Source organism: Mustela nivalis (genome assembly GCF_964662115.1).
Source record: "Mustela nivalis genome assembly, chromosome: 6".
In the NCBI taxonomy this organism is placed as follows: domain Eukaryota; kingdom Metazoa; phylum Chordata; class Mammalia; order Carnivora; family Mustelidae; genus Mustela; species Mustela nivalis.
Genome location: NC_139025.1, coordinates 92,151,077 through 92,165,968, shown reverse-complemented (window position 1 = coordinate 92,165,968; position 14,892 = coordinate 92,151,077). Strand labels below are relative to the sequence as shown.

Sequence of the window (14,892 nt, the reverse complement as noted above, 5' to 3'; positions counted from 1 at the left end):
AGAGGCTTAACCATCTGAGACACCCAGTGACCCTCTCTTTATCATTTATTTTAATGGGATTCTGTCCTGACCCTGGCCATTGTCACAGATAGACATTTGTACTCGGGAATGGTGACCCCCATGGGAGGGCAAAAACATGATGGAAAGGACAGAGGCATTTGGGAGATATGGCCAACATGGAGAATATCTAGTGTTCTAGGGTGAACTACGGGTATGTGTCTGTGTCTGGTGTTCTATCGGGTGAACTACACATGTGTGTCTGTGGATTGTGTAGAGTCCTGTGGAGAAATGACATGCCCATCATGTGGGTCTACTGAAAAATACACTAACCATGTTCTGCTTTAAAAAAACTAAAAAACAATAAACAAAAAATACGTGGGGGCTCCTGGGTGGCTAAGTGGGTTAAGCTGCTGGCTTCGGCTCAGGTCATGATCTCAGGGTTCTGGGATCGAGTCCCGTATCGGGCTCTCTGCTCAGCAGGGGGCCTGCTTCCCTCTCTCTCTCTGCCTGCCTCTCCATCTACTTGTGATTTCTCTCTGTCAAATAAATAAATAAAATCTTTAAAAAAAAAATACGTGGTTCTGTGAGAAAACAGACGTTGGAGGCTAGGATGTTCACTTGTATATCAACATGGCTAGACTATAGTACTCCATTATTTAATCAAACAGCAATCCAGGTTTTGATGTGAAGGTATTTGAGAGATGTGATTAATATCTATAATCTGTTGACTTCAAGTAAAAGTCACCCTTGAGACTCTGGGTGGACCTCACCTCACCCTTTGAAGGTCTTCAAAAAATAACCTGGGGTTTCCCAGAGAAAAAGTATTCTGCCTCAAGACAGCATGAACTTCTGCCTGAGTTTCTAACCTGCTGATCTGATGTACAGACTTCAGACTTGCCAGCCCTGATAACTGCAAGAGACAATATCTTCAATCCACCCACCATCGGCCCCTCAAGAGACAGAGAGAGCTGTTTCTCTAGAAACAGCTGGAAACCCTGAGTGGTCCAAGGGTCTGGCCAGGACTGTGAAGTACTGTGATCATGCTGAGAGCACAGGTCCACCTGACATACAGATGACCAAAAGCAGAGACAGCCTGGAAGTGTGGCTGAAGAGATAGGGGACATCACATGCCACCTGACGCAGGCAGGGACCAGAGCAGACTTTCCTGTCTGCCCCCAAGTGAGAGTGGACAGGCCGGGGGTGGTGCCCTCAGCACAGTGAAGATGGAGAACAGTGTGCCTGCTGCAAAACATAGGCCCAAGCCCTGGAGAGTCCTTGGAGCCATAAATGCCACCTGAGAGTAAAGAACATGCGCCTGGGCTTCTAGGAATTCATACAAAATGGTGTTCTGGGAGGATGAGGAGGCCCTCTTCTGTGAGAGCTGACCGTAAGACATTCCTGGTGTCCGGCAGATGAGGCATCACTCATTCTTCGCTGCTGTGGCTCCTACTGCAGTGAGGTTGCAGCAGGATTAGGCAGATGTATGGTTTAAACTCCATCTACTTCCCCTTTTAAAAACAAAGGTGTTCTTTCTCACTTCCTCCCCATCACCCTCCTCCTCCTCCTCTCTCCCTGCAGCTCCTTCCCCCGAACGACCGCTGGGAGGCCAAGGGGAGAAGGGGCAGGTCTGGTGATCGATCTTACCTTGGCTTCGGAAGTGGGCTCCAAGAAGCACAGGCGGTTCCCGAGGCCCTCGGCTGCCAGGCAGAACTTCCTTTGCTCCTTGTGAATGTTTGCGATGCACTGGAGAACCACCTCGTCTTCCTGCGAGCAGAACAGAGACACACGTGTGAGCGAGCGGGGGCCGCCTCCCCACGGGGAACCAGGTCCCCAAGTCACCTCGCTCTATCTTTATCAGGTACACCAGGAGGTGCAGGCTTCTGCGTGTGATACCGGAAAGGGGAGTCTGCTCTTCACATGGCCCTGCTGAGTGCTTCCCCCGAGTCAAAACTCTCAGCTCTGGGGTGGGGTCCGCAGGAGCAGGTCCATGTACGCGGGACCCTCACTGCAGCGTGACCCTCACTGCTGGAACATGGGAAAGGCACGCAGTCCAGGTGAGCAGACAATTTCCACACGTGGGTGCATGAGAGTAAGTTGAAGACATCTCCAGATAAACGACAGAAATGGGGCAGTGAGATGAGACCGAGGGGAAGAGAGACAACAGCAGAGATGAGGCAGAGATGGGATCGGTGCAGGGAAGGTCCATTTGGCATCAGGCTCGGACGAGGCAAGAGCCATGTTGTGGGGGGGCGGGGATGGGGGTGCATGTAGTGGCTAACACATTTGTCAGGGATGCAGAAGGACACTGGGGATGGTGATAGGACAATGAGTCCTTGACAATGGGAAAGGATGGCTGAGAGAAGCCTGGAGGGTTTACATGGGGAGGAGCTGAAGGTCAAGGAGGGGAACCACTCAGAATTCCAAAGGAGGGGGACCTCTCTCCCATGCATCCCTCTCAAAAGCAACCCCCCCTGCGTCTTCAGAGACCTTGTTTGAACAGCAATCCTCTCACTGATGGTCCAGAAATGAGGCCAACCTCTATTTACACTTACGTGCTTACCTCCTGCACAGCCCTGCCTGAGACCGAGGAAAGAATTTTGTTTATCATCCCTCTAATCTGTCAGTCTATGCCCCCACTCTCCCCATCACTTAACTTTACCTTTGGGTTTCAAACACCAAAAACATTTGCAGGTGTGTTTGAGTTAAAGCAATGAGAGGGGGCCAGGTGGGGCTTCCTCCCTAGCAAAGGCTCTCCTGTTCCCCCATCTCACCCCGACAGCCCCTGTTGTTAGTGTACATCCCGGAGTACCAGACAGGTAGACCAAACAGAAATGGAGTCACATGGAAAAGTAAAATCCTTCCACCTGATGGGAAGATAAGAGATTCAATAGTAAGAGATCCCCAGAGAAGATGTCTGCTGGTACCAAGAGATTGGTCAGGGGCTATAGGAAAAATGGGAGAAGCCACAAATCACAGACATATGAAAAGATTGGGGGGGGGGAGAACTCCACACTTTCACTGGCACAGAAACATCACTGTTTATCATTAAATTCAGTCAGTAATAAATTCAAAACCTCTCCTTATAGGGAAGTCAGCATTCATGGTCTTCATTTGAGTTGAGATGGAACAAAACTCTAGAATAGCACTATGCTCTCAGAATGTGGATTCAGGGAATTCTCTGGAGAGAATGAAGTTTTCCCTCAGGTGGAGTCTCTCCCAGCTCCTGTGGTGACTGGAGGTAATCACATCCTCCCAAAGGGCACAGGCAACAAGGGAGTCCTCTCAGGTGTCAAAATGACTGAGGGGCGCTCTGTGCACTGCCAAATGGGTCATGGGAGTTATGTTGTCTGTACAGCAATGACAGTCCTTCAAACACATAATATTTCTGTCCAAAATGTCAAGAGGACCCCCTACTGAGGAATATTTAAGTATCTCCCACCTACACACAGCTCACCAGCGAAAACCACCACCACCAACAACACCACCACCAAACCCAGGCATTTAAAAATCACAGGAGTGTGTTACAGACCAGACTTTTCAGGAACGGGTGAAAGTAGAATTTTCTCCTCAGCTTGAGTTGAGGACACTTCTTTCCATGACCTCATATTTTTTCATGTGGATATATTACCTATCCTTCCAAGCTTAGCTTGAATATCACAATCCTTTACGAAACCTACATAATCTCTCTTTTATCCAAATTCCCATAGCAATATCACCATACTCTTGCATTATGTTCGTTTACATGCATGCCTTATCCCCAGCTATGTGTTTTGAAATGGCTAATGTTTACTGTTCTCAGACTATACAACAGGCACTATGCTCTATGTATAATAATCCAGGTGAGCTTCATCCCAACACTATGGTATTGGTACTATTGTCACCTGCACTTGACAAAGGAGGAGCTCCTGCACAGAGCTGTTCAGTAACCTGCCTCCAGTCTCACGGTGGAGAGGGGTAGATTCTTGAACCTGATCCGGGGAGTCTGCCTCCGTGCAATTTCTCCCAGCCCTCCCAGCTGGCTTGGCACCCCTTGAAGGCAGGACCCACACTGGGTTCATTTTTATGAACCCAGGATATTCGTTCAGGATATTCGTTGGCTTAATGCCTTATACACAACATACACGTGGTTATAATTTATTGAATGTGTTTGCTTCTGGCTTTGTAACCCTAGCTAATTACAAATCCAGTGAAGAAAACTGCTTCTCCATCTAAGCTGGGAACATAATGTGTTTGGTAAAAGCATGTTGACTGACTGAGATTTTTGTTATTTTATTTTTTAAGAAATATTTCATTTATTTATTTGACAGAGAGAGACAGGGAGAGAGTGAACACAAGCAGGGGGAGTGGGAGAGGAAGAAGCAGGTTTCCCCCTGAGCGGAGAGCCTGAGGTGGGGCTCGATCGCAGGACTTCAGGATCATGACCTGAGCGGAAGGCAGATGCCTACTGACTGAGCCACTCAGGTGCCCCAGAATCAGAATTTTAAAAAGGGATTTGTCTAATCTCACCCATGTAACAATAATTACTGCAGAAAAGGTTACTTTTCACTGATGAGTCAGAACTGAATAATCTCATGAGAACAGATGCTGACATAAAAAAAGTAGAGAATAAGCAATAATAATTAGACTTTGAAGTCCATTTCAGGAGTTTTTTTCACTTCTGTTACTCAGTTATTATTATTGATAACATTATCAACTATTCATTCCACACCACACTGCTGAGATTTCCCCCCAGGTTATTTAACATTAACAACAGCACAATCGCTTTAAGAATGAGGATACCAGGGCGCCTGGGTGGCTCAGTGGATTAAGCCGCTACCTTCGGCTCAGGTCATGGTCTGGGGTCCTGGGATCGAGTCCTGCATCGGGCTCTCTGCTCAGCAGGGAGTTTGCTTCCCTCTCTCTCTCTCTCTGGCTGCCTCTCTGTCTACTTGTGATTTCTCTCTGTCAAATAAATAAATCTTTAAAAAAAAAAAAAGAATGAGGATACCAAGGGTCCTAGGAATCAGGCAATGTTAGTAAGGGAGTATTTAATGAACAGTCATTATGTGCCATCATATCACAGCATCTCAGTTTTGTGCTTATAACCACCCTGTAGATACTAATATGCTTTCTATTTGTAGATAAAAAGATTGACGCACAGAGAGGCTAATTATTTTGCCTAGCCCCACACAGCATGTAAAAAACAGATTCTAACCTTGAACCCTGGGACTTTCCTGCCCTTTTCACCATGATGCCCAACAGTCTCCCAAGAGACTGACCTTAGTAAAAGGTCTGAATTCACATCTCCCTGACTTCAGGACCCAGGGTAATGTCGATAAAAATAGATAACTCCCAGCCCCCTCACATGGCTGTACAACATTGAAAAGTAACCCAATCACAGAGCACAATGCCAGAGAGAACTGGAGAACTGAATAATAATAAACTATAATGATAAAATAATAAACAATATTATAAATATATCATTTAATATTTAAATGTATAAGATATATTTATATATAAATAAACAATAAAATAAATAGCAAAAATAATATATAATAATAAAGAAACTTTTCTGTGCCCAATGACTCTAACACAGGAAGGGGTGTACATTGCCCCCAAACTTGTAAGAGAAAGGGAGGAAGGATCATATTCAAGGTCTATCATCTGCCTGCATCCCTCCAAGCCATGTGGTTCATAAGCGCCAGCTATGCCTGTCAAAGATTCAGCTTGCAGTGGTGTTGAGTGATTGTCCCTGAACAGGGATACACAGCTTTGGCTCTCTTGGCTTAGATTTCATATTATAACAGGTCATCTCTGACAAAGTAAAGTTCTTTCTATTCACCTCCAGCTGAAGGACCTTGAACTTGAAAACCAATGGAGCTTGCCTATTCTATCCCTACTGCTTCTCTCACACCCTGGCTCCCAGCCCAAGAGTGACAACAACTATGTTTGGAGCTCTTTTGATGGCTGTGGGCACCTTGGCTCCCCCTCTTCTCCCTGGGTCATTTGCAAAGAACCCTTTGGGATGAAACAAAATGGCTGATGGTCCTATTTAAGGGAGATCATTAGGCAGCTGATGACAGCCCTATAGTTAGATCTGCACATCACTGGTACCAAGAAGCTCGTGAGCAGGGAGCGCGTGGGACAGAGTGCAGGCCAGCAGATTTCACCATACACATCTAAGTGCAGGCATTACTGCAGAGGAAAATCCATAACCATTTATTGCTTTAAAAAGGAAGATGTGTCCCAGCCACTCATCTTGAACATCAGACACTATGTTAGGAAACTGAAACAGTTAGAGCTCTGAGCTTAATATATGCAGACATGGGTGAGAGCGCTCATTGTCAGGCTTTACCCCAAAGCATCTCTTAAGTGAAAAATAAATGGACTCTTGAGACAATGAGCCTATCCCTCAATTATTTCACAAGGATTAATGGTAGTAGCCTACTCTGCATTCTTTTTTTAAAATTAATTAATTTATTTTCAGCATAACAGTATTATTTTTTCACCACACCCAGTGCTCCATGCAATCCGTGCCCTCTATAATACCCACCACCTGGTACCTCAACCTCCCATCGCCCCCCGCCACTTCAAACCCCACAGATTGTTTTTCAGAGACCATAGTTTCTCATGATTCACCTCCCCTTCCAATTTCCCTCAACTCCCATCTCTCCATCTCCCCATGTCCTCCATGCTATTTGTTATGCTCCACAAATAAGTGAAACCATATGATAATTGACTCTCTCTGCTTGACTTATTTCACTCAGCATAATCTCTGCATTCTAATTATCAATCATTTGGACACTTGCTTGCTTAGACTCTAAGCTCCTTGGAGGCAAGAACCTCTCATTTCCCTGCAAAGCCTCAGTGCTGTGTATAGTGCCTGGCATAGAGTAGAAAAGTCGAAATGTTTGTGAGTTTATTGAACAAGTTATATACTTTGAAAACAACTATTAACAAAAATGCTTATGCGTAAATTTTGCGTATAAATATCTTCATTTTCTTACTTGTAGGGTCTGGAATACCAACATGGAAATAGTGGAGATTATGTAGAAGGAACTGGGACACCCTGCTTCCACAATGGCCCCATGGGACAAATACTTTTTTATCCCATTTAAAAATTTTTGAAGCTAGGGGCGCCTGGGTGGCTCAGTGGGTTAAGCCGCTGCCTTCGGCTCAGGTCATGATCTCAGGGTCCTGGGATCGAGTCCCGCATCGGGCTCTCTGCTTGGCGGGGAGCCTGCTTCCTCCTCTCTCTCTCTCTGCCTGCCTCTATGCCTCTATGCCTACTTGTGATCTCTGTCAAATAAGTGGATAAAATCTTTAAAAAAAAAATTTTTTTTTTGAAGCTAAAGGTTATCGCCTGAGGGAGGAGGCTGACATTATACCGCGTCCCTAGGGACAACCTTTCAACAGTTTCTCACTTGCAGTTGTCTGTTTTTGATGTATGATTACACCTTTGGAACTCTTTTTTTTTTAATCTCTCAAAAATGAGGGATGGTTCCCATCTCTCCTTCCTAACTACTCACTGATAGTTGCAAAAATGCAGTAAAATGGAATTTTCGGGATCCCAAGCAACAAAGTTGATATAGTTTATTGCTTTTTCCTTCTTTGAAAACTTTCATTTGGCTCATAAGGTAGACTTTCTTTGGGTTGTCCCCTCTCTTCACTAGCAGATCCCGCTCCGTCACCTTGGCTGGCATGCATTCCTCTTCCCCTCTCTGCTGCTCCCTAAGACTGCTCCCAGCCTGTTCCTTTGAGTTCTTTTCTTTACCGGCTCTCCCCTCCTTCATCATCTCATTTGCTGTCATGGCTTTAAAAAAAACCACGTGTACATGAATGACTCTGTTTGTATCACCAGCTTAGGCTTCTCCTCTGCCCTCCAGCTTTTATCTCCAGCTGCTTAGTATCTCCAAAATCCAACTCCTGATCATCTCCCCTGAGAATCTTCCCAGAGACTTCTCTGTCTCAGGACATGGTAAACCCCTTCTTTAGGTTCTCAGGCAATAAATAAAGAAAAAAAGTAATTAATTAAAATAAAAACTGGAGTCCTACTCATTCCTTTCTTTCTCTCACCTCACATCCACACCAGTAACAGATCTTACCCATCCAGCCTTCAGAATGGATCCAGCTGGCCCACCGTGCAGCCGTCTACACCATGTGGCTTGGGTATCAGCTCTTGGCATGTTTCCCATTCCTACCTCTTCTCTCCACCTCTTCTCTCTCTCCCCAGAGACTTTTAAAACCTGAGATAGGTCATCCCACTCTTTAAAACCCTCCAAGGGCTGTCTGTCTCACTCAGGAAAAAGACAGAATTCTTACCATGGCCTGTGAAGTACTAAAATTAGGCCTAAGTCTCAATGACCTCTCTTCTATGACCCTCGTTTGCTCGGTTTCAGCCACACTGGCTTCCTCTTAAGAGCCCCCGTTTTCGAAGTGAGACCATCCCTCACCTGCTTTGTGCTCAGTGTGCCCTTTGCCCAGGATGCTCTCCCCCCAGACACCTCCGGGGCTCCCACCTTCCCTTCCTTTAGGTGTCTGCTCCATGTCCCCTCAGCAGAGGGGGCCTTTTCCAATACACCCTCATCCTCACCCTGTGCTGCCCATCTTGCTTAATCAGCTTTCTTTTCCAACCAGCACATACTACCTAAGATTATATGTATCTCTTAGTTCTTTTCTCCTTCATTAAAATATAGCTCTCCTAGGGGTGCCTGGGTGGCTCAGTGGGTTAAAGCCTCTGCCTTCAGCTCAGGTCATGGTTTCAGGGTCCTGGGATCAGGCCCCGCATCAGGCTCTCTTCTCAGCAGGGAGCCTGCTTCCTCCTCTCTCTCTGCCTGCCTCTCTGCCTACTTGTGATCTATCAAAATCAATAAATAAAATAAAAAATAAATAAAATATAACTCTCCTAGATACGGTTTTTCTCAACACTGCATCTCTAATGCCTGAAGTTGTACCTCGTACATGGTAGGCACTCCAACGGTCGCTGAATGACAGAGCAGTCATGTTGTTTCTTACTAAATACAGTGCCCACAAAAACCTAGGTATTCATCACACTCTTCCATTGCTTTTCGGGAAGTGACCAAACAGTCCTCAGACTCAGCCAGAACTGTTTGCTTATGTTGGAGACTGATGAGTGGAAGAGGCACCCCTATGGCCTCCAGGGCCCTTTCTGTTCCAGCAACTGGAACGTGTGTTCTGCTTCCTCTTCATAACTTCCCTCACTGCTGAGAAGGCCGAGTTTGGGGTGTGATTATAAAAACCATTCAGCATCACCTGAGGCTTGGTCTCTTTGGAACTTGCAGAGGAGAGGGTCAAGGGGAAAGCCTTTCCCCCTACTGATTAGGGGGACAAGCAGGCACTAGGGTTTACACATGCATTTAATTCCTTCTCAGATAAATCATGTTGCTATTAGATACGGAAGAATGCAGTGACACATGACATGTTCTTCTAGAAATAATAGTCAATTACTAAAATTTTTCCTATTCTCACAGGACAGAAAAATAATGATCTAGTTGGTACCAAGGGAATCTCTGGCTCCACAGGAAGGTTTTCTATAAAATTTTGTTTGTAATGTTGATATTTTGAATCCTTCTCTCTCACCTGAGGAGAACAAACCAGGTGAGTGACCAGACCCCAGTGTATGCACTTTACCCCTTGGGTTTCTTTCTTCCTTAGGCACATCAGCCAAGTTGAAGAACAAATGGAAAAAAGCTGGAATGCTAGAGCAAATCGTGGTGTTCAGTGTCTAACCTAAAAGGAATAGCAGGGGTCAGTAACACTTATGGCAGGAAAATTTAGGTTGCTGGATAAAACATTGATCTGAACCTAATTTTAAGAAGGGGATCTGACCAGGATACTTCAACCTCCTATGTTCACATTATAAATGCTGATGAGTTTGCTCTGTGTCCCCATCTTGATGCGGTCTGAGCACCGTGACCTGAGAACCATACAAAGAGCATCCAATTCTGATTCTACTTCGGTACTATCAAGACCGTGACGAATTGTGCAATGATAGTCACATTTTTATGTTATTATATCCATTCTTTATTTTTAAGTCTATTTCCTTTATCTTTGATTCTGGGATCTTTGGCTTCTGAAGTGAGGTATGACACCTTCTCTGGGTCTTGCAGTTCGCCCATGACAGCCCACCCACTTGTAGGAAGATGTTCTAATAGGACCTCCAGTGAGGGGAGAGGGCCACAGTACCTGCTTTTGTTTCTTGAGAACAAACTAAGTATTGAGATTCCTTCTACTAGTGTAACAGAGTACCTCAGACAGGGTACTTTCTAGAATATTTATCTTTAAGATTTGTAGAGAAAGTAGACAAACTAAAATGTCTAACATGAAGGACACAACCAAATACTCTGCCTCTATGCATAATCAATCCAATTTATGACAGATGTTGTAAAATCCAAGAGCAACGACAAAATAGCAATTTCCATACAAAATCTAATAGTGAGGGAACACTGTGCCTTTTTCAGAAAGGATGCCTGATGAAGTTAGTAGATTGTAATAAAATTTATGAGCTGAAATTTAGATAAGTCTTTGAAAATAGGTCACTTAAAAGCAAAATAAGTGTTTTCATAATTTAATTTTACATAAAGCCCAATGAACTATCCAGGACTAGTTAAGGAAGGAAGGAAGAGGAAAAGAAAGAAAGAGAAAAAAAACCAGAAAGGAAGGACAGATGGACAAAAGAGGAAGAAAGAATGAATAAACCCATCCATTTCTCCAAGTTCCATGCAGAATTAAGTCATACATTTAAGAAACATCTGTGTGTCGGGCGCCTGGGTGGCTCAGTGGGTTAAGCTGCTGCCTTTGGCTCAGTTCATGATCTCAGGGTCCTGGGATCGAGTCCCGCATCGGGCTCTCTGCTCAGCGGGGAGCCTGCTTCCCTCTCTCTCTGCCTGCCTCTCCATCTACTTGTGATTTCTCTCTGTCAAATAAATAAATAAATAAATAAAATCTTAAAAAAAAAAAAAAAAGAAACATCTGTGTGTCTACTGGTGTGCTGGACTGTGTTTCACGGCCTGGGGTGCAAAGGTAAACAAGTCAGGCCACACATCTGCCCTCCTGGATGTCCCATTCTAAGTTGATGACTCTCCTATAGTACACATGGTCACAAATGGGTTTTGGGGGACAGTGGTTTAGATAGGATATAATCTATGACCAGAAGAGTCTGAGTGGGACAGAGACAAGAACCCAGGGATGTTTGAGTGACTTCTCTTTCTTTTCTGAGACTTTCTCTGCCCCAGGATTAGCTCCTGTGTATGTTTCTATCATAAACCTCACTTCTCTGCATTGTAGCTCTTGGGTTTCTTATCTAAATCCCTCTTACCAGAATTTTTTCTGCTTAGAGGGAAAGAACTATATCCTGCTCATCTCCATCTCATCTGTGTTATATTAGTACCTACCATTTGGAACATCAAGGTCAAAAATTTGTTGAATGACAATAATGAAGGCTGGGACAAATATTGGATCAAAATGTTGGGTCAAATCTCAGTAAAAAACTGTAGGCCAGGGGCATCTGGTGACTCACTTGGTTGGATGTCTGACTCTTGGTTTTGGCTGAGGTCATGATCTCAGGGTGGTTGGACTGAACCAGGCATCCATCGCCACTTTTAGTGTGGAATCTTCTTGGGATTTCATTTCCCTCTGCCTTTCCCCAGTGCACATGTGCTCTCTAGTAAGTAAAAATCTCAAGAAAATAAAAATCTGTAGACCTAGTGTAACTGACAGGATTCAAAACCAGATACCATCAGAAATATATCCACACTTACATGGACAATTGATCGGTGTCAAAAAGGCAGGAATATACAATGGGGAAAAGACAGTATTTTCCATAAATGATGCTGGGAAAACTGGACAGCTACATGCAAAAAAATGAAAACTGGACCATTTTCTTACATCATATACAAAAATAACTCAAAGTGGATTAAAGACCTAAATGTGAGTTCTGAAACCATAAAACTGGTAGAAAACATAGAGAGCAGGTGCGCCTGGGTGACTTGGTTGTTTAAGCATCTGACTTCAGCTGGGGTCATGGTCCTGGGGTCCTGGGATAGAGCCCTGCAGCAGGCTCCTTGCTCAATGGGGAGCTTGCCTCTCCCTCTCCTTCTGCCTGCTACTCTCCGTCAGGTGGATAAGTAAAAATCTTAAAAGAAAAAGAAAACATAGGCAGTAATTTTTTGACATCAGCCTTAGCAACATTTTTCTAGATAGGTCTCCTCAGGCAAGGGAAACAAAGGCAAAAATAAACTATTGGGACTCCATCAAAATATAAAGTTTTGCGCAGCAAAGAAAGTCATCAACAAAATAAAAAGGCAGCCTACTGAGTGGGAAAAGATATTTGCAGATGATAGAGCCATTAAAAGGTTAGTATCTTAAGTATATAAAGAAATTCTACAACTCAACACCAAAAAACAAATACTAAAATTAAAAAATAGGCAGATAACCTGAACAAACATTTCTCCAAAGACATCCAGATGGCCAACAGACACATGAAAAGATGCTCAACGGCACTCATCACTGGGGAAATTCACATCCAAACTACAATGAGAGATCACCTTATACCTGTCAGAATGGCAAGAATGAAAAAGACAAGAAATGAACAAGTGTTGGTGAGGATGTGGAAGACAAAGGAACCCTCATGCACTGTTGATGGGAATGTAAACTGGTACAACCACTGTGGAAAACATAATGGAGGCTCCTCAAAAAACTAAAAATAGAATACCATATGATCGGGTAATCTCACTACTGGGTATTTACATAAAGAAAATAAAATAATTAACTTTGAAAAATACATGTACGCTTATGTGTATTGATTGCAGCACCGTTTATAATAGCCAGGAAATGCAAGCAGCCCAAGTGTCCGTCGGTAGAGGAATAAAGAAGATATATACACAAAGAATATATCTACACAATGGAATATTATTCAGCCAAAAAAATGATACCTTGTTATTTGTGACATACTATGCTAAGTGAAATAAGTCAGACAGAGAAAGACAAATACTATGTGATTATACTTATATGCAAAATCTAAAAAGCCACAAATGAACAAAGAAATCAATAAAAAATGACATTTTTAGTATAGAGAACAAACAGGTGGTGTCAGAAGGTAGGTGCAGGGCAAGGGGCTGGCTGGGTGAAATAAAGGGGATTAAGAGGTATGAACTCTAAGTTATAAGTCATGAGGATGGAAAGTACAGCAGAGAGAATATAGTCAGTAATACAGTAATATCGATAAGCACTGAATAATGTATAGAAGTGTTGAATCATGTTGTACACCTGAAACTAATATTACACTGTATGTTAGTTACACCACAATTAAACAAACAAACAGACGCCATTAGAAATCCTAAGACACACCTCATGAACACCCAGAGGACTCATGGAAACCACGCAAAACTGGTTTCTCTTGACAAGAATTCTCCTTGACACATGTTCTGGTGGTAGGACGCAGGATTCAGCTCTCAGAGTCAAATCAGGGGTTAAAAGTTGGTTATTGTGTGCAAAAGTTTCCCACCCCTGAGGATTTCCGTTCCATCTTCCTACCCCAGATCTGTGAAGACACAGCAACCAGGGAAGGCGTGTTGTGCAAGAAGGCAGCTCAAACATAAGGAAGCTCCATGAGGCACTGGTTTCAGCACATCACAGCTCATACAAGCCTCAAAAATCTCTACTCTTCAGGGGTGCCTGGATGGCTCAGTCGTTAAGCGTCTGCCTTCAGCTCAGGTCATGATCCCAGTGTCCTGGGATCGGACCCGCATCGGGCTCCCTGCTCAACGGGAAGCCTGCTTCTCCTTCCCCCTCTACTCCTGCTTGTGTTCCCTCTCTTGCTGTGTCTCTCTGCCAAATAAATAAAATCTTTAAAAAATATATCTTTAGTTATCAGTCTGTCTGCTCTACAAGCAAACACAGTGAGGCTCAGGCTCATATGTGTTAAGTGACTGCTCCGAATCGGTGGCTATTCCTTTTGTTCATCCATTATTCACTCATTTATGAAGTATTTGTTGTTATGGCCTATTATACACGCCATGCTCCCAGGAATACAAAAATACATCCAAGCTAGCAAGCGGGGATTTAAATCCAGTTCTGTAGGTCTCCAAAGCCCAAGTTCTTCTCACTGCACCACTTTGTGGAGAGCATTTCAGTAGCTTTAATAGTTGACACCGTTCCCATTTAACTGCTGCTGCTTTTTCGATGTCTCACCTTGTAGGGTCTTGTGGGGGGAGGGTATTGTAGCTGGAAGGCTTTAATTGAAGGGGCAGTTTTCTCTTTCTTAGATAAGGTACAAATAACCAACTGTTTCTGGGTCTTCTATCAAGTGAAAACACCATGTCAAGCTCCAAGGCCACTCTCCGTCTACCATGCCCTAATTCCCCTGCCCACGCCCCAAACAGTATCACCACAGTGCTGCCCCTACACCCTGCCATAAAAATTCTACTATATCCTATCAACAGGCTTAGAAAATGCACCGTTGTCTTGCAGCAAAGTCCTCAGAGTTCTCAGCCAAACCAAAATCTAATGAAAACCCAATAAAATTAAAAGCATGCAAGATGGGGTTATTCAATTTATTTGAGAATGACTGCTTAATTCCTTCTGTTACAGAGACTCGAGTTTATTCCATATTCCTCAGATGAAAAAAACAAAAATCCATATTGCCCCCCCCACCCCGGAATATAGTACTGTCGGGCTCTGAATCCTTAGTTGCAATCATTTCAATCTTGGCCCTTTTTAAAGAAGTTTTCCCCTTCACAGTTCTGTATAATAATCCAAGGAGATTTATGTAGTCCAAACAATTTGGAGTAAAGCAACTGGTTTTCAGTCCATCAAGACACCTGCCAACATGCTCACTCTCTAAGTCTGTGTGATTTGTTTGATGGCAGTTATCTGCTACTTTTTACCCTTCTT

General features: G+C 43.8%; 1 protein-coding gene across 1 annotated transcript in view; it reads right to left on the bottom strand.

The window, feature by feature from the left end:
- The window catches only part of RYR3 (ryanodine receptor 3), a 502,250-nt gene that overhangs the window by 346,261 nt on the left and 141,097 nt on the right, over nt 1–14,892 (bottom strand). Inside the window, exon 2 of the mRNA XM_082736877.1 lies at nt 1,645–1,764. Coding sequence (XP_082593003.1) covers nt 1,645–1,764 — 120 coding nt within the window. The remainder of the gene's footprint in view (nt 1–1,644; nt 1,765–14,892) is intronic.